General features: G+C 39.3%; 1 protein-coding gene across 1 annotated transcript in view; it reads right to left on the bottom strand.

Moving 5' to 3' along the window:
• LOC126234292 (uncharacterized) overlaps nt 1-19321 on the bottom strand; it is a 131154-nt gene that overhangs the window by 88790 nt on the left and 23043 nt on the right. The window contains exon 2 of the mRNA XM_049942978.1: nt 15790-16352. Within this exon, the coding sequence (XP_049798935.1) occupies nt 15790-16352 (563 nt within the window). The remainder of the gene's footprint in view (nt 1-15789; nt 16353-19321) is intronic.

The raw sequence follows: 19321 nt of genomic DNA, 5'->3' as shown, positions 1-19321 counted from the left end.
TAACGCAGCACTGACTACAGTTCCAGCATGTTATAAATTCATTATTTTCTTTCACAGATGATTCCACTTTTGCACATCGAAATTGATACGAGTTATTACAATCCTTGCACGTGATTCCGGTTTTCAGTACTTTTCCACATTTTTTACACTTTTCTCCGTCAAAACACGGGTTTTTACGTAAGCTAAGAACTTTACCATTACTATTTGCCGCCATTAATTTCTAGGTGATATTAAGTCGTTTTAATTCCCCAGCTGATATTTTAAATCTCCACTTACAGTACGCCTTGATTTGGGTTTCTTTTTCTGGCATAAATGCATGGTCTTCCATCCTTTTAAATAGTCCTACAGTAAGTCTGTCTTTTCTTAGAATGATAACACTATATGTTGTATTTCTGTGTCTTTATGCCAGTGCTCAGTGACACAAACTCACTAACTACTGTGCAGTTCAAAGACTGGAGCTCAATTTCCAATTGTTGTATGTTATTTTTTATTGAATGTTTGTTTTGATGATAGATTGTTTAGTCGGCAAAATGCTCCATGTTACTTTCCGAATGATTGCTTTTCCTTTACGACACAGTATGTGTATTATTTGATTTTCCAGCCCACTCACTATCAATATATGGTCTTCCTTCAAAAAATCCTTATGTAAAAACCCTAAGTCCTCTATCACTTGACTTACTCCCGAATATCATTTGAAAATGCTGGTGCCCTTGTATACTGCTCTTAAGCTTTCCTGCATCTGACGACCTGAACCTCAGTCACGCCTACTGTCTAACAGGAGCACTTTCTTCTTCCCAACACTCTGAACATTCCTAAACTTTCTAATATCAGCTTAAATATGCTGCACATTTCTAGCTCCTACTCCTAACTAAGGGTCTTCTCAATCAATGAAGATTTAATGAGAAATAATGTAGACTTGGTGATTTTGTACTCTGAGAAAGCATTTATATTCACAATAGACAGTAAGTATGCTGCAATGTGAGCATTATGGTACAAGAGATACCTAACCATCATGTTGTATCAAGTAAACAGCAATATTTGGTCAGAGCTGCCTTTTTGATGTATGGCACTTGTTTGTCAATCATGCTCACAGTACTCATTACAACTTGTCACCACTGTTGAGGAACAGATAGTACAATTGTATCTTCCTGCAGCCATGATATAATTTTAATGCAAGATATGCACATCCACCAAGAGTGTCGCACATGATTTACTTAAATGTGTCACCTGTCACTCAGTTATACTACTATTTACTAGAATCCAATGTTTTAACAACAGTGAGGTACAACATGTAAAAACAGTTAGAAGTTAAGGTTTTCTACCTGGATGGTTGATCTCCTGTGATTAGTTGTTTAGAGGCAGCAGAATCTTCACAACACACTATGGCTACCCTGCCTTGGAAGCCACATATGTCTGGCACAATTCCTTGGTACACCTTGTGGATAGCTGATGGACATAAACTGATATGCAGGCACTTCCCAGAGCCTCCATTCTTTGGCTGGCACATTTCATCTTCTGTAACAATAAAAATAGGTGTATCTGAAGTAACAATGCTCCTTTAAATGATCTAAAGCAACCAGCAGTTGTCCTTTTTCTCTGTTCATTGTAAAATTCACCTAGGGATATGAATTTGATTATGACTATGTGCCAACAACAAATGTTTTGGTAATACATTTGATTAAGTGCTAAGATAAAAGTTGTGCAGTTGCATCAAAAATAATGAAGAATGTGACAGCTTCATGCAATAGTAAATCATAAATAATTCAACACAGCTGTGGGCCCAATTTCAATGGAGATCATCAAACAATGTTCCCTTGCAATAACTACATGATACATAGGGTAGAAACCACTTATGTAATTGATATAAGCTATCACTGGTAACTACAACATGCCATAATTTCTTAACAGTTTTGGAAGCGCTTTGACATATTTTCAACTACATTAATATGAAACTTTGATAGCAACCACACAGTTCTCTGTCATATTCTGGAAATCAGCAACAGGTTAGAGTACCCAGTGCACTGTCAATTTATGCTGTGTATATTTTAACACTCACTGCATCAGTTACAACACTCACAAACCATATGACTATCACATCTGCTGGCGTACGGAGATAGTTTAGTACTTGTATAAAAGTAAACTAAATGTGTATGTTGTACAATGAAGTGGACTCTTGCTTGTTCTATTGCGACTGTTGTCTGAACTGCAAGTTGCCTCCAGCTGATGTAATATAAGCTTTATTTGATATTATTAGTAACATATACACATCAGTTTTATCTACTAAGAAATTCATCAATGAATCAGAAGCAGTTGGCCGCCAACAAATCCTTTAGACACCTCTTAAACTGCAATTTATTAGTAGTTAAGCCTCTTATGGCTACCTGCAAGTTACTGAAACTGGACACCTTTTTGGACAAAAGTAAATGGCTTTACTGATTCCAGGAAATAAGCTGTTGGTTTGAAGAGAGACCTGTGGTCTAGGGGTAATGTCTTTGAATAGCTATCAAAACATCGTTAGTCCCAGTTTCAAACCCCACAATTGCTTATATTTTGAACAAAATCATCAGAAATGGTAGCCAAAGGCTTCCAGAATAAGAAGTCACCCCCAATCTGTGAAAAGCCTTGTCAAAGAGGATGGATATGGAGACAGGTTCAGTGACTCTTTAAACCTTGGGATAGGAAACTGCACCCAAAAGGCAGAAGAAACAGCTTTGATCAAATGCATGAGGATGCAGAAGGCAATGGAAACTGCTGCATTGAAGATACACAATGTGTACCCATAGGACAAGAGGCCAGCAAATAAATAATTAAATGTATTTATTCTCTCTCCATTGGAAAAAGATTCTGGATGAGTCCTCCATTTGGATCTTTGGGGGGGGGGGGGAGGGGGAGTGGGAATGCCATGAAGGAGTTGACCTTGAGAAAAACAGGGAATAAGCAACAATTTGATAACAATCTAAGAGCTCAAGCTTGGAACGTCAGCATGTCAGAAGTTTTAAATGGTAAGGAAGCTAAGAAGTCTGGGTTAGGTTGTTTGGGGGAGGAGACCAAACAGCAAGGTCATCGATCTAATCGGATTACGGAAGGATGGGGAAGGAAGTAGGCTGTGCCCTTTCGAAGGAAACATCCTGGCATTTACCTGGAGTGATTTAGGGAAATCAGGATGGCTGGACACAGGATTGAACCGTGTTCCTCCCGAATGTGAGTCCAGTGTGCTAAACACTGCGCCATCTTGCTTGGTAAAAAAAAAAGTCTGGCTCAATCTAGATATAGTGGGGTTTGTGAAGTGAAATCGAAGAAGACAAGGATCTTACATCAGATGAGTACAGGACAATATTAACAGCATCAGAAAATTGTATAACGGGAATGGAATTCATTATGAATAGGAAGGTTGGCCAGGAGGTGGGTTATCGTTCACTGTTCAGTGACAGGGTGGTTGTTATCAGAATCGACATAAACTTACACCAACAACAATAGTTCATGTATATATACTGATGTTGCAAGCAGACGATGAAGGGATATAAAATGAGTATGAAGGTAAAGAATGGGTAATTCAGCATGTAAATGGAGATAAGAATCTATTAGTCATGGGAGATTGGAAAGCAGTAGTAGGGGAAGGAGTAGAAGGAAGTATTATAGGAGAATATAGGCTTGGCAGTAGAAACAAGAGAGGATAAAAGCTAATTGAATTCTGATATACATTTTTAGCTTGTGACAGTGAATACTCGGGAAAAGGCCAGGAGAGGCAAAAAGATTCACATAGAATGTGTCTTGGTCAGGCAAAGATACCAAAATACTACTGGATTGTGAGGCATACCCAGGACAGATACAAATCCTGATCACTATTTATTAATAATGATAAGAGGCTGAAGTTCAAGAGACTAGTTAGAGAGAATCAACGTGCAAAGAAGTGAGATATGAAAGTATTAAGGAATGAAGACACATGCTTTTATACCTCTGTGGTTATAGACATCAAGATAATGGAGAGCCCAATAGACAGTTCAGTTGAAGAGGAATGGACATCTACAAAACATGTGGTCACAGAAGTTGGAAAGAAGAGCATAGGTACAAGAAAGGCAACTGCAAAGAAACCATGAGTAACAGAATAAACACTTTAGTTGATTGCATGCATGCTGACCACATGGGTGCACCTGGGCTTGGGCATCTGCATACATAATCTTGTGGGTGCGCCACATCCACAAAACTTTTAGTTTGATAAAAACAAAATAACATAAATATTTCTCATTTGCCTCTCTCAAAACGTAATGAACTATTAAAATGCTGATATGGAAGTGAAAATTCCTGCCCTCTAAAACATGTCTGTGTCTGAGATGTCATTGCGCAAATGCAACCAAGCCTTTCTCGGCCAAGATGGACGCACTCCCAAGAATAACAGTTGCACTGTACCATGATTGAAGTTCCATCTTTTCAGCTTGCTTTCATATTTCCTTGCAAGTGGCATGTTACAAAAGCTGACTCTATTCATCAACAATTGTTTTAAAATATCAGCTTGTCATAAATGGGCAATAATAAAGAATGCTCTGAGATATATGGAAGCCGATTGTTACAGACTAACTAAATAGTAATTTTTTGTAACGTAACAATAGCGACATTTTTGATCTCAGTGAAATCGTTTTCAAATAATCTGGACTGTTGTTGTTTTGTTTGTTGAGACAATGACTTTGGAGGACACAGTAGCTTATATTGTAGACTGAAGGGCTATTAACACATTAATAGCTATAGTGCATTCAGAATTACTTTAGGATTGACAGTTCGGAAGCAGCACAGGTGAGCCCGGGACAGAGTTACTAAGACCCGCACGGAACTTGTGCGTAATCTCATGTTTCATTCAACTCGCTCACACACTCTAAGTATTAGATCTTTAAATGTGGAGCCGATGGTAGCTCGTTGCGAAATAGATTCACTATGCGATGGTTTCATTTTTAGTTTTTTAAAATGTTTATGTAGACAATAAAACGATAGTTTTCAAGAAACAACTTTTCGATGACTTTATCAAATTTTCGACATGCGAATGAAATGTCAAGAAAACATCAAATTTTCAGCTGTTTCAAACCTTAACTGTGTCAAAGATCTCTAATGCGAGATACACGATTGTAAATAATATGAAGAGCAATCGTCTGCTCGCGTACAGTAGCGATAGGCAACAGATCTCTATATCTGTAAACACCTGATATACTTCTTATATGCATCCTTATTTCCAGCACAACAAAAAATAAAATAATGTTTGTTTGGTATCTTAAATTGGACAACATCTGTTCTGAGAAAGAAAAACAATACAAAAACGATCAATTTATTGCAGACATTATTTTGTATACTGTAATATGTATGCACAGATTGAATTCTAGAAATGTACTTTCTTTGGAATTAATATTCGATAACGCCGTCATATTCAAATTTCAAAACTTAATGTGAATTAATTTTGTTATGCCAGTACTTACAAGTGCAAACTGCGCACTCGAAACGTGTAGCTGAATCCGTTTGTGTTGCATCTCTATGTGAATAATGGTAAAACCCCATTGACATCATTCTCGTCGCTATTACAGACACTTGAAGTTTCGCTGTAACTATTGTCATTTAGAGAGATAATCATCTCTTCCACTGAAGTCTCCAAAGCACCTTCATACTGCCATGCTCTATCCATAATGTTGCGTGTGTGTTTGACGGCTTTCTTCCAGTCTTCAGAGGTAACGTGAGTAATAGCTTCTTTAGTACGTGCTTCTACTGCGGAGAGCGTAAATTTTTGGTTGTTCCTGGCAACGCAACCTCTAATTTGGGCCTATATCAACTCTATAGGGTTGAAGTGACAGAAGTATGGTGGCAGCCTGACGATTGTATGCCCATATTTTTTTTGCCAGTTGGTCGATTTCATATTTTGGAAATTGCGGTGTATGGAAGTTTATTTTTGCAGGTGGGCCTGTGTCTAATTCGTCCAAATACATTTGAACCAGAGTTTGATCTCATTTTTGTTGCTTGCAAGTCAGCTGTGCTACTGACTGAGCAAGAGCAGCTCAGTGTATGCTTGTTCAAATGGTTCAAATGGCTCTGAGCCCTATGGGACTTCACAGCTGTGGTCATCAGTCCCCTAGAACTTAGAACTACTTAAACCTAACTAACCTAAGGACATCACACACATCCATGCCCGAGGCAGGATTCGAACCTGCGACCGTAGCAGTTGAGCGGTTCCGGACTGCGCGCCTAGAACCGCGAGACCACCGCGGCCGGCAGTGTATGCTTGTAGTACTGGTATATTTTACTTTATCAAATCACAATTCTTCATAACACAGGCAGTGTTTATAAAAGATTATAAATGCAAGGTAATCATTTTAAAAAATAATGAGGCTCTCAAGAAAACATATACTACATTCTGCTCTTGGTATGCACCCACAGAAATTTTGGAAAGTCGGCACCCTTGCTAGATCAACGAAAGAAGGAAGTACAAAAACGTTGAGGTAACTTAAGGGAAGTCACTAAGGAATGAAATAAATAGGAAGTGCTGGGCAGCTAAGGCGAAATGACTGCATGAAAAAAATGTGAAGATATCGAAAAGAAATAATTTTCAGGACAGACTCAGCGTACAATAAAACTCGTAACTTTTGGTGAAACTAAAAGCAAGGGCTATAACATTACAAGTGCATTGGGGTTTCCTCCGTTAAAAGCAAAGGAGAGAGTGAATAGGTGGAAGGAGTACGCTGAAGGCCTCTAGGAGGTGGAAGATTTATATGATGACATCATAGAAGAAAAAGCAATGAGAGTTGATAAGAAAGAGATAAGGGATCCACTATTAGAATCAGAATTTAACAGAGGTTTGAACACTTAAGACCACACAGGGCGGAAGAGACAGTTAACATTGCATCGACATTTCAAAAATCACTAGGAAACTGGCAATAAACCGACTATTTATGTTGGTGTTTGGAATGTATGAGACTGTCGATATACGAGGGTAGTCTGAAAAGTTTTCGGAATGGAATAGAAAAAAGTACTTACATCACTGAAACATTTTTTAGTTTTCAATGTAGTCTCCTTGTTGATTAATGCGCTTGGTCCAACGATGTTCCAGTACTTTGATCCTATCTCGAAAATGAGTTACCTCCAGGCCTGCAAAATAATTGTCAGCTCCAGTTATCAATTCTTCTTAAGTCAATCTTCGTGCACCAAGAAAAATTTTTAGTTTTGGGAAGAGATGGAAACTGACGGAGACAAATCAGGTGAATAATAAGGGTGAGGCAACAATTCACACCTTAGTTCGTGTAATTTTGCCGTGGCGATGGCACGTGTGTGGGCGCGCATTGTCTTAATCAAGATGACTTTCTTCCTTGACAAACCTGGCCTTATTTGGCGTATCTTTTGTTGCAGTTTATCCAGGAGGTTAGCATAGTATTCTCCAGCAATTGTTTGCCCAGCGGGGAGATAATGTACAAACAGAATTCCCTTGCATCCCAGAACACTGATGCCATGACCTTTCCCGCTGAAGTAATTGTCTTTGATTTCTTTGGTGGCAGAGAATCAGCATGTTTCCACTGCCTTCGACTGTGTTTTATCTCTGGGGTATAGCAGTGCACCCAAGTTTCATCTGTGGTCACAAACTGGCGCAAAAAATCTTGTTCGTTTCTGCTAAAACGGGCCAAACATTGTTCCAGTATGTCCATTCTTATGCGTTTTTGATCCAGCATCAAGAGTCATGGCACCCATCTTGCAGATGATCTTTTCATTTCTAATTCTTCAGTTAAAATGTGATGTAGCCTTTCAGATGACATCTGGCAAATGTGAGCAATTTCATGCACTTTCAATTGGCTATAACACATGACTGTTTCGTGCACTTTTGCAATTATTTCTGGAGCAGTGACACGTCATGGCTGACCACTTGGCGAATCACCATCTAAGCTATCCCAACAAAATTTAAATTCATTTGTCCACTTGGCAACAGTTGACTATGAAGGAGCAGACTCCCCAAGTGTATTCTGGAAATGAGCATGAATGTCCTTTGCTTTCATACCTTTCTTTACGAAGTCCTTAATTATTCTCCATCTTTGCAAATCACTACACGGGAACTAGGACAAAGTGATGTCACCACCACAGCTCTCTTCCAAGAGCACTGATGTGGCACATGTTTACAGACAATAGTCCAAAGAATATCATGTGAACAACTCTGTTATTTATTTTATCCATCTTTCAGCATTAACATGCAATCAATGTTGTCAGAAGAATGACAGCTATTTGTAATTGTTTTACATAACAAAATATTACATGGTAAAAATATAGCAGTGTTTTATCCTATTAGCTTATAACTGCCTCTGCATCCATATCTGTACATAACAGTAAGTCTTAATTTGTCAGCATTAACATGCAATCGATGTCGTTAGAGGAATTATAGCTATTTGTACATTATGTTTCATATAACAAAATATTACATGATAAAAAATATAGCAGTGTTGTACCCTATTAGCTTACAGCTGCCTCTACACCCATATCTATACACAACAGTAAGTCTTAGTTTATCAATAAATTAGGTCATCTTTACAACTATTCTGAAATTCTTCTGTACTATAGAAAGTATTTTCCTTCACCTAAACTTTGGTTTTAGTTTTGAAAATATCCAGTGAAACCAATTGAGTCTGTGCAGGTAAAGTTTGATTAATTTTTGCCCGTGTAGTTGTAGCTAGATTAGGTTTTCTTAAGCCTGGTTGTGGGTATATCAATCATATTTGTTTGTCGAGTATTGTGTTGACGAACAGATTCCCTTATAGTGTAGTGGTTTAAGTGTTCTGTTTAATAGGCAACAATAAATGTAAAGAAATGGGACTGTGAGAATTTTTTAAGTCTTTAAAGTAAGGTGTACATGAGGTCTTGTTGTCATTGATTCCATAAAGACGTCTAATTGCTTTTTACTGTCAAGTGAAAATTTTTTTGGCTCCTAGGGAGTTACGCCTTACCCCATAAAAGAATGCCACAATGTAGATGACAGTGAAAGAAGGTGTAGTATGAATGAAGTAATAAATCTTGTGTGTAGTTTGGGTAGTAAGTAGATAACTTGTGATAACTTTCGACATACATAATCTGTATGTGTGTCCCAAGTTGACTGCAAGTCAACGTATATCCCTAGTAGTTTAACAGATGATAATGCAGTGTTACTATTTGATAGACTGAAGTTTATCTTGACAGTCTTTTCATGGTTCATAGTTAACTCAGTAGCTTTGAATAGGATATCAGATATTTTGAGACATCTTCACTTTCTTCCTTCAATTTGTTTATATCTTTTCTGCACTTAGCTAATGTTGTGTCATCAGCATAGAGGACAGATTTACAGGGTAAGTTACTCATAAAGTCATTTAAAAATAATATAAATAGTAGAGGGCCAAGCACTCAGCCCTGAGGAACACCTCATTTTATACTTAGAGTCTGTGACTTTTGGCCATTATGTTTTACATTTTGTTTTCTGTTGCTGATGTATGATTCAATTAGTGAGAGTTCCAAGTGTCTGATTCCATAGCAACACAGTATCTAATAATAATTTGTGGTTAACTGAGTCAATAAGAATGGCTTCAGCAGATAATTCTGACTTGAATGAGCTTAGTACAAAAGAGATAAGATTTTCAACTGCTTTGACTATTGGTGAGTTAGACCTAAATCCATACTGAGAATCATTTAATATATTACTGTGAGATAGGTGTATGCATATTTGCTGCAGTATGCAATATTCTATTATTTTTGAGAGAGTATGCACAAGCGAAATTGAGCAATAATTATTGATACAGGACTTGTCATCCTTTTTGTAAAATGGTATGACAACTGACTTTGAGACATTCTGGAAAGTTTCCACTAGAGAGCATCCAGTTTATCAGTATGCAAAGAGGATATGATATAAGAACTACAAGTTTTTAATTACAAAGTTTGACAGGCCATAAACATCTTCAGATATGGCTAATTTAGAGGTTGCTTTAATTATATCAATTACTTGTACTTCTCTCCATTTACAAGCTGAAAGTATGTTTGTAACGTTTTGTTGAAAACTTCTGTCAGATGTTGGTTGAAAGATAGGTGCATGTGTAGAATTGGAATTCTGGTTCTCCTGAGTTGAGAGACTAAGTTTGGCAGAGTTGACAAAAAAGTGATTGAAATCATCAACAGTGACGTTAGCAGCATCTGTGTTGTCTTTATAGTTTATATCAATACCTACGAGGTGTGGCTAGAAAAAAACCGGACTAGTACTGGTGAAACAATAAAACGAATGCAATAAGGCTGAAAGTCGCGTGGCCTGTCACGTGACTCTCGCTCCGCCTACTGTTCGAGTTTCATCTGCCTCCTGCACTCAGTCTGCCCGTGGCGTCTGTTTTAAGTAGTTGACGTTTTGTCTGTGCGTCGGAAAATGTTGAGTGTACAGAAATAACAGCGTGTTAACATCAAATTTTGTTTCAAACTAGGAAAATCAGCAAGTGAAACATTTGTAATGTTACAACAAGTGTACGGCGATGATTGTTTATCGCGAACACAAGTGTTTGAGTGGTTTAAACGATTTAAAGATGGCCGCGAAGACACCAGTGATGACACTCGCACTGGCAGACCATTGTCAGCAAAAACTGATGCAAACATTGAAAAAATCGGTAAACTTGTTCGACACTTTCCTTGTCAACTCCTGTTAACTCAGACACTGCTCTGATTGTTAAACGGCGATCTTGTCAAACAAGTTTACCGATTTTTGCAATGTTTACATCAGTTTTTGCTGACAATGGTCTGCCAGTGCGAGTGTCATCACTGGTGTCTTCGCGGCCATCTTTAAATCGTTTAAACCACTCAAACACTTGTGTTCGCGATAAACAATCATCGCCATACACTTGTTGTAACAATACACACGTTTCACTTGCAGCTTTTCCTAGTTTGAAACAAAATTTGATGTTAACACGCTGTTATTTCTGTACACTCAACATTTTCCGACGCACAGACAAAACGTCAACTACTTAAAACAGACGCCACGGGCAGACTGAGTGCAGGAGGCAGATGAAACTCGAGCAGTAGGCGGAGCGAGAGTCACGTGACAGGCCACGCGACTTTCAGCCTTATTGCATTCGTTTTATTGTTTCACCAGTACTAGTCCGTTTTTTTTCTAGCCACACCTCATAGCTCTGCTATTATTAATTTCCATGGGGCCTCACATTTATTGTGTGATTTTTTAATGAAATCACCATTTGCTTTACATTTGGCTATTTGAATTTCAGATCTGTATTTTCTTTTCTAATTTTTGTAAGTTTCTGTATCTACTGCTCCCTTTTTGACCTTATCATGATAAGTAGTTACCAATAGTCCTAGTTTTTGTAATTGAGGTGAAAACCACTTCTGTAAAGTTGAGTGGCTAGGTTTCCTGACTGTTTTTTATACAGTGGACAGCATGTATGGAAGATTTCAGAAATGATTTTGAGGAATGTGCTGAAGGCTTCATCCACATTTCTGGAGGAATGTATAACAGTATTCCAGGCTATAGACTTAAGTTCTTCTCTGTACTTGCTAATATTTCTATCTGTAAATAGTCTCACACACTGAGTTTGTTTCTGGTCTTCTTTTGGTTTTACAGTAGTTAGTTTCACCCATATACCTCTATGGTACGACAGGTAATCGACATTAAATAAGCCTAGCTCGAAATCACATTTGTATACATTTGTTATTAGATTGTCAAGACAGAAGAAATGCCTTGTAGGACTTCATTAGCACGGAAGAGATTATAGGATCTTAATATATTTACTAAATTAACATTACTGGCTTTTATTTTCCTAATGTCTATGTTTAGATCCCCAAAAATTAATATTTTGTATTTAGCATTCTTTTCTATACTGATCGCAAGTTTTTCTAAACATTCTATAAATTGTTCTACATTACTTTCAGGAGTGTGATATAAAGAAAACGTTATGAGCTGTATGCTAGGTATAATCAAAGCAGCTGCTTCAAAAACACCTTTAGTGCATAAGTCACTAACTTTAAGAACAGAAAACCTTAAGTCTAGATTATTGCTAACATATATGGATGAACCACCATAAGATTCACTGGGTCTGCAGTAGTAGGTAGCTAATTTGAAACCTGATGGTACATACAGTTTATATCTTCTTCCTTTAACCAATGTTCGTTTACACATAAAATCATTCTTTTGTTACTTCTTTATAGTATATCAAGCTCATTCTCCCCCCTCCCCGCCTCCCCATGAACCATGGACCTTGCTGTTGGTGGGGAGGCCTGCGTGCCTCAGCGATACAGATAGCCGTACCGTAGGTGCGACCACAACGGAGGGGTATCTGTTGAGAGGTCAGACAAACAGGTGGTTCCTGAAGAGGGGCAACAGCCTTTTCAGTAGTTGCAGGGGCAACAGTCTGGATGATTGACTGATCTGGCCTTGGAACACTAACCAAAACGGCCTTGCTGTGCTGGTACTGCGAATGGCTGAAAGCAAGGGGAAACTACAACTGTAACTTTTCCTGGGGACATGCAGCTTTACCGTATGGTTAAATGGTGATGGAATCCTCTTGGGTAAAATATTCCGGAGGTAAAATAGTCCCACCTTTGGATCTCCGGGCAGGGAATACTCAAGAGGATGTCACTATCAGGAGAAAGAAAACTGGCGTTCTACGGATGAAGCGTGGAATGTCAGATCCCTTAATCGGGCAGGTAGGTTAGAAAATTTAAAAAGGGAAATGGATAGGTTAAAGTTAGATATAGTGGGAATTAGTGAAGTTCGGTGGCAGGAGGAACAAGACTTTTGGTCAGGTGAATACAGGGTTATAAATACAAAATCAAACAGGGGAAATGCAGGAGTAGGTTTAATAATGAATAAAGAAATAGGAGTACAGGTAAGCTACTACAAGCAGCATAGTGAACGCATTATTGTGGCCAAGATAGACACAAAACCCACGCCTACTATAGTAGTACAAGTTTATATGCCAACTAGCTCTGCAGATGACGAAGAAATTGAAGAAATGTATGGTGAAATAAAAGAAATTATTCAGATAGTGAACGGATACGAAAATTTAATAGTCATGGGTGACTGGAATTCGAGAGTAGGAAAAGGGAGAGAAGGAAACGTAGTAGGTGAATATGGATTGGGGGTAAGAAATGAAAGAGGAAGCCACCTGGTAGAATTTTGCACAGAGCACAACTTAATCATAGCTAACACTTGGTTCAAGAATCACAAAATAAGGTTGTATACATGGAAGAATCCTGGAGATACTAGAAGGTATCAGAGAGATTATATAATGGTAAGACAGAGATTTGGGAACCAGGTTTTAAATTTTAAGACATTTCCAGGGGCAGATATTGACTCTGACCACAATCTATTGGTTATGAACTGTAGATTAAAACTGAAGAAACTACAAAAAGGTGGGAATTTAAGGAGATGGGACCTGGATAAACTGACTAAACCAGAGGTTGTACAGAGTTTCAGGGAGAGCATAAGGGAACAATTGACAGGAATGGGGCAAAGAAATACAGTAGAAGAAGAATGGGTAGCTTTGAGGGATGAAGTAGTGAAGGCAGCTTAGGATAAAGTAGGTAAAAAGACGAGGGCTAGTAGAAATCCTTGGATAACAGAAGAAATATTGAATTTAATTGATGAAAGGGCAAAATATAAAAACACAGTAAATAAAGCAGACAAAAAGGAATACAAACGTCTCAAAAATGAGATCGACTGGAAGTGCAAAATGGCTAAGCAGGGATGGCTAGAGGACTAGGGGTAAGATAGATACTAACTACAGGAAAATTAAAGAGACCTTTGGAGAAAAGAGAGCCACTTGTATGAATATCAAGAGCTCAGATGGAAACCCAGTTCTAAGCAAAGAAGGGGAAGCAGAAAGGTAGAAGGAGTATATAGAGGGTCTATACAAGGATGATGTACTTGAGGACAATATTATGGAAATGGAAGAGGATGTAGATGAAGATGAAATGGGAGATATGATACTGCGTGAAGAGTTTGACAGAGCACTGAAAGACCTGAGTCGAAACAAGGCCCTGCGAGTAGACAACATTCCATTAGAACTACAGATGGCCTTGAGAGAGCCAGTCCTGACAAAACTCTACCATCTGGTGAGCAAGATGTATGAGACAGGCGAAATACCCTCAGACTTCAAGAAGAATATAATAATCCCAATCCCAAAGAAAGCAGGTGTTGACAGATGTGAAAATTACCGAACTATCAGTTTAATAAGTCATGGCTGCAAAATACTAACGCGAATTCTTTACAGACGAATAGATAAACTAGTAGGAGCCGACCTCGGGGAAGATCAGTTTGGGTTCCGTAGAAATATTGGAACACGTGAGGCAATACCGACCTTACGACTTATCTTAGAAGCTAGATTAAGGAAAGGCAAACCTACGTTTCTAGCATTTGTAGACTTAGAGAAGGCTTTTGACAATGTTGACTGGAACACTCTCTTTCAAATTCTAAAGGTGGCAGGGGTAAAATACAGGGAGCGAAAGGCTATTTACAATTTGTACAGAAACCAGATTGCAGTTATAAGAGTCGAGGGGCATGAAAGGGAAGCAGCGGTTGGGAAGGGAGTGAGACAGGGTTGTAGCCTCTCCCCGATGTTATTTAATCTGTATATTGAGCAAGCAGTAAAGGAAACAAAAGAAAAATTCGGAGTAGGTATTAAAATCCATGGAGAAGAAATAAAAACTTTGAGGTTCGCCGATGACATTGTAATCCTGTCAGAGACAGCAAAGGACTTGGAAGAGCACTTGAACGGAATGGACAGTGTCTTGAAAGGAGGGTATAAGATGAACATCAACAAAAGCAAAACGAGGATAATGGAATGTAGTCGAATTAAGTCGGGTGATGCTGAGGGAATTAGATTAGGAAATGAGACACTTAAAGTAGTAAAGGAGTTTTGCTATTTGGGGAGCAAAATAACTGATGATGGTCGAAGTAGAGAGGATATAAAATGTAGAGTGGCAATGGCAAGGAAAGCGTTTCTGGAGAAGAGAAATTTGTTAACATCGAGAATAGATTTAAGCGTCAGGAAGTCGTTTCTGAAAGTATTTGTGTGGAGTGTAGCCATGTATGGAAGTGAAACATGGACGATAAATGGTTTGGACAAGAATAGAATAGAAGCTTTAGAAATGTGGTGCTACAGAAGAATGCTGAAGATTAGATGGGTATATCATATAACTAATGAGGAGGTACTGAATAGGATTGGGGAGAAGAGAAGTTTGTAGCGCAACTTGACTAGAAGAAGGGATCGGTTGGTAGGACATGTTCTGAGGCATTAAGTGATCATCAAATTAGTATTGGAGGGCAGCGTGGATGGTAAAATCGTAGAGGGAGACCAAGAGATTAGTACACCAAGCAGATTCAGAAGGATGTTAGTTGCAGTATGTACTGGGAGATGAAGAAGCTTGCACAGGATAGAGTAGCATGGAAAGCTGCATCAAACCAGTCTCAGGACTGAAGACCACAACAACAACACCAAGCTCATCAGCTTTATTTTTCAGAGACATATAAGTGCAGAAATAAAATAGAGTTTCTGTCACAGCAGGGAAGGAGTACACTATTATGGGGGCAACGGAGAACATTAAATTGTTTTTCCAGCCCTGGAATCTGTGTTAGGTGACAGTTGGACTTCCTTTGAATAAACCATAAAAAATCTTCATTGCTCTTTGGTGATTTTTTGGGCCTGCATGAAACACAGTTGGAAGTTTGTTTCACTTCAGTGTCAACAAGTTTTATAATAACTTGTTTTCCCAAATCATTTGGTAATGCTTCAACTTGAGGCAAAGATGATACTTTACCATACTTACTGTGACTGGTCTATTCTTTTCTGATACCCCTGAAGATGATGGAGGAGGAGCTGGTTCTGTTTCTGCTGGTGGAGAAGTTGGTTTAGTTGTTGCTTGTGGAGGAGTTGCTTCTGCTGGAGGACTTGCTTCTGCTGGAGGAGTTGCTTCTGCTGGAGGAGTTGCCTCTGGTGGAGGAGTAGCTTCTGGTGGAGGAGTTGCTTCTTCTGGAGGAGTTGCCTCTGCTGGAGGAGTTGCTTCTGGTGGAGGAGTTGCTTCTGCTGCAGGAGTTTCTTCTGCTGGAGGAGTTGCTTCTTCTGGAGGAGTTGCCTCTGCTGGAGGAGTTGCTTCTGGTGGAGGAGTTGCTTCTGCTGCAGGAGTTTCTTCTGCTGGAGGAGTTGCTTCTTCTGGAGGAGTTGCTTCTGCTGGAGGAGTTGCTTCTGCTGGAGGAGTTGCTTCTGCTGTTGCTGATGGTGTTTCTTCTGCTACTGCTGGTGAAGGAGTTTGTTCTGCTACTGCTGATGTGGGAGATGGTGTTGCTGCTGTAGGAGCTGGTTCTAGTGCTGGAGGAGTTACTTCTGCTGTTACTGCTGGTGATTCTTATGACGCTGCTGTTGATTCTACTGCTGTTAGTATTGCTTCTTTAGGTACTCCTGCTGCATTTTCTGTTACTGTATCTGATTCTGCCTTAGTCATTCCTGGAGATACTTTCTGTTGTGATGGTACTGGTACCCCTGATGATGTCGTTCTTAAGTGTTGCAGTCTCTTAATAATTTACATTAGCTTTAATGTAACAAGTTGCTCGTCCTTCTTAAGGTCATCATATACATTTACGTTACGACGCTCAAGCCAATTTATCGTTTCCACTTTTCGCTTTGCCATGGTAGGTGCTTTATCAACAACAGCTAAATGATATGGAGCATTGTTTAAAACAATTGTTGACACTTTATCTAGACTGGGAATTAGAGATTCTACAAACCACTTTGTGAATAAAATGTGGTTCATATCTTCATGATAATCTCCTGTCTTCTTCGATTTAAAGATAAGGAGACAGTTTGTTACGAAACCTTGCGAGGTGTCTGCATGCAGTAGAATCAGTCTGCCCCCCTTACCAGACAGCATTTGCATTGTTCCTTAATCTATTGTCTGTCCACCCCCAATTAACTACGTGACCAGAATTAACTCGCGTTTCATCGAACCAAACCACTTCATTAACATTTACGCTAAATATTTGTCTTGAAAATCAGCATCGCAATGCAGCAATACCCTCCCTTTCCATCAATAGCGAAAAGTCCTCATTCTTTAAGTGTCACCAATAACTTTGAGAGTGTGGGATGTTCCTTTCTGCGATAATAATTGTAAACATGTCGATGAACTGCATCCTCTGCAAATGAATCTAAAATTCGTAACACGCTTGTAACACGCTTATCCATAGAACGTTTCTTGCCGGGAGTACCAAGTTTGGATGGTTCACCAGCTTTCTTTTTGTCTCAAACACTTCCTTCCTAATTTTTACGACAATGTTTTTGTTGATATTCAGGGCTGCTGCCGTTCCATCTACCACCTTGCTAACGGAGAGTAGTGAACCACCATTAAGTTTATCACTCTCAAAGTAAGCTCTTAACGAACAAACCATTTCTCTACACTATCCTCGTAAAGCAGTCCCCTGTCCACGAGAACGACATCGAACTTTTCCACTTCTAACTTTCGATGTACTTTTTTCTGACATGTTAAAGAAGACAGCGAATAACTGTCACAGAAACAATATGGTACTCCTAACCTGCAACAACACAAACACAGCGTGCAGCTATCGCACAGACTCACTCACTGCAGCTAAATCGCGGCACAAGTGGACGTGTTGTGGACTGAGATTTGCCACCTCAGAGTGCAAATGCCTGCTGGGCTACGGCTTCAGCCATCACGGGATTGGCTGACTCCGAGCCGTGCCTCCGACCCGGCCTTCTCCCTACCACTTCCGTCGTAGCTGTCAATACTCAAGTAATTTTGAATAGACTATAGTACAAAGTAGGGGATGCATGAGTCAGAGCTCTTTGTCAGGCAAAAATTTTCACAATTTTCAAACGTTGCGTGATGTGGAAAGCTGAAATACAGTATTGAAATTTGGCTTTGGGAAGGATAACGGCACCAGAGAGGCAGTTCTAGTGTTGCGACTGTTAATGGAAGCAAGACCAAAGAAAAACCGAGACCCGTTCACACGATTTGTCGACCTGGAAAAAGCTTTTTACAATGAAAAATGCTGCAAGATTTTCGAATTTCTGAGAAAAATAGAGGTAAGCTGTGTGGAAAGATGGGTAATACAAGAATGGGTTCAAATGGTTCTGAACACTATGCGACTTATCTTCTGAGGTCATCAGTCGCCTAGAACTTAGAACTAATTAAACCTAACTAACCTAAGGACATCACACACATCCATGCCGGAGGCAGGATTCGAACCTGCGACCGTAGCGGTCGCTCGGCTCCAGACTGTAGCGCCTCAGTAGCTCGGTGCGGGCTTTTGTTGAAGGTTCGAGAACATACCTTCACCGAGGAGTCAAGCAGTATATTGCTCCCTCCTATGTATATCTCGCGAAGAGACCATGAGGATAAAACCAGAGAGCTTAGAGCCCACACAGAGGCATACCGACAATCCTTCTTTCCACGAACAATACGAGACTGGAATAGAAGGGAGAACCGATAGAGGTACTCAAGGTACCCTCCGCCACACAGCGTCAGGTGGCTTGCGAAGTATAGATGTAGATGTAGATGTAGATGTAGGAAACATATAAAGCTTAACATGAAGCGTTGAGTGACTAGCAGGAAGAGTTTGTGTACCTTCAATTTTAAACTTTTAAAACATAAACAATGAAATCCATTTTGGCCCTGTGAATATCGGTAAATGCTAAAAGCGCATAGATAAAACGCGGTAGAAGTTAAAATATTTACGACAGTCTAAGAAAGTTTTAATCCACTTCTAATGCGAAAAAAATATACAGGGCGTCCCTCGTAAGAATCGTCATGCGCACTTACTCTGATGTTTCGACAGTTATTTGTAACCATTTAGCTGTATAAATCATTTAAAATTTGCAATTTCGTTTTTGTAACATGATGCTGGCGTCGCTACGTCTTTAATGCGACGCCCATGACGATAGAAAACATGGGTATTTTTTCGATTACAAACAAATTGGTTTTTACAGATGTTTTTTAAAGCGAAGCTTTACCGCCCATTCAGTAGTCTACTGCTGTATTTGTTTTTATCAGTATGTGTTAACAGGGCAGCAAAACCGTAAAAATGACCAGTAATCCAGCAGTGACTCAACAGCGCTCTTCCATGGCGGTCGAAGTAGTCGCGCGTCAGTTCATGTTTTAATGCCCTGTTAATACATAGATGAAACAAATGCCGGACTAGACTAATCTGAATGGGCACCTAAAGTACCTATTTAAAAATCACTTTGTTTGTAATGGGAAACAAACCGGCACTTTCCGTCGACAATGGGCGACGCGTGAAGGGCGTGATGAAATTAATTTGTTTGGGCTGTCTCCAGGGCTACATACTGCG

The sequence above is a fragment of the Schistocerca nitens genome, chromosome 2 (genome assembly GCF_023898315.1).
Source record: "Schistocerca nitens isolate TAMUIC-IGC-003100 chromosome 2, iqSchNite1.1, whole genome shotgun sequence".
NCBI lineage: Eukaryota > Metazoa > Arthropoda > Insecta > Orthoptera > Acrididae > Schistocerca > Schistocerca nitens.
The sequence above is the reverse complement of the archived record's forward strand: the minus strand, read 5'-3'. Positions and strand labels throughout refer to the sequence as shown.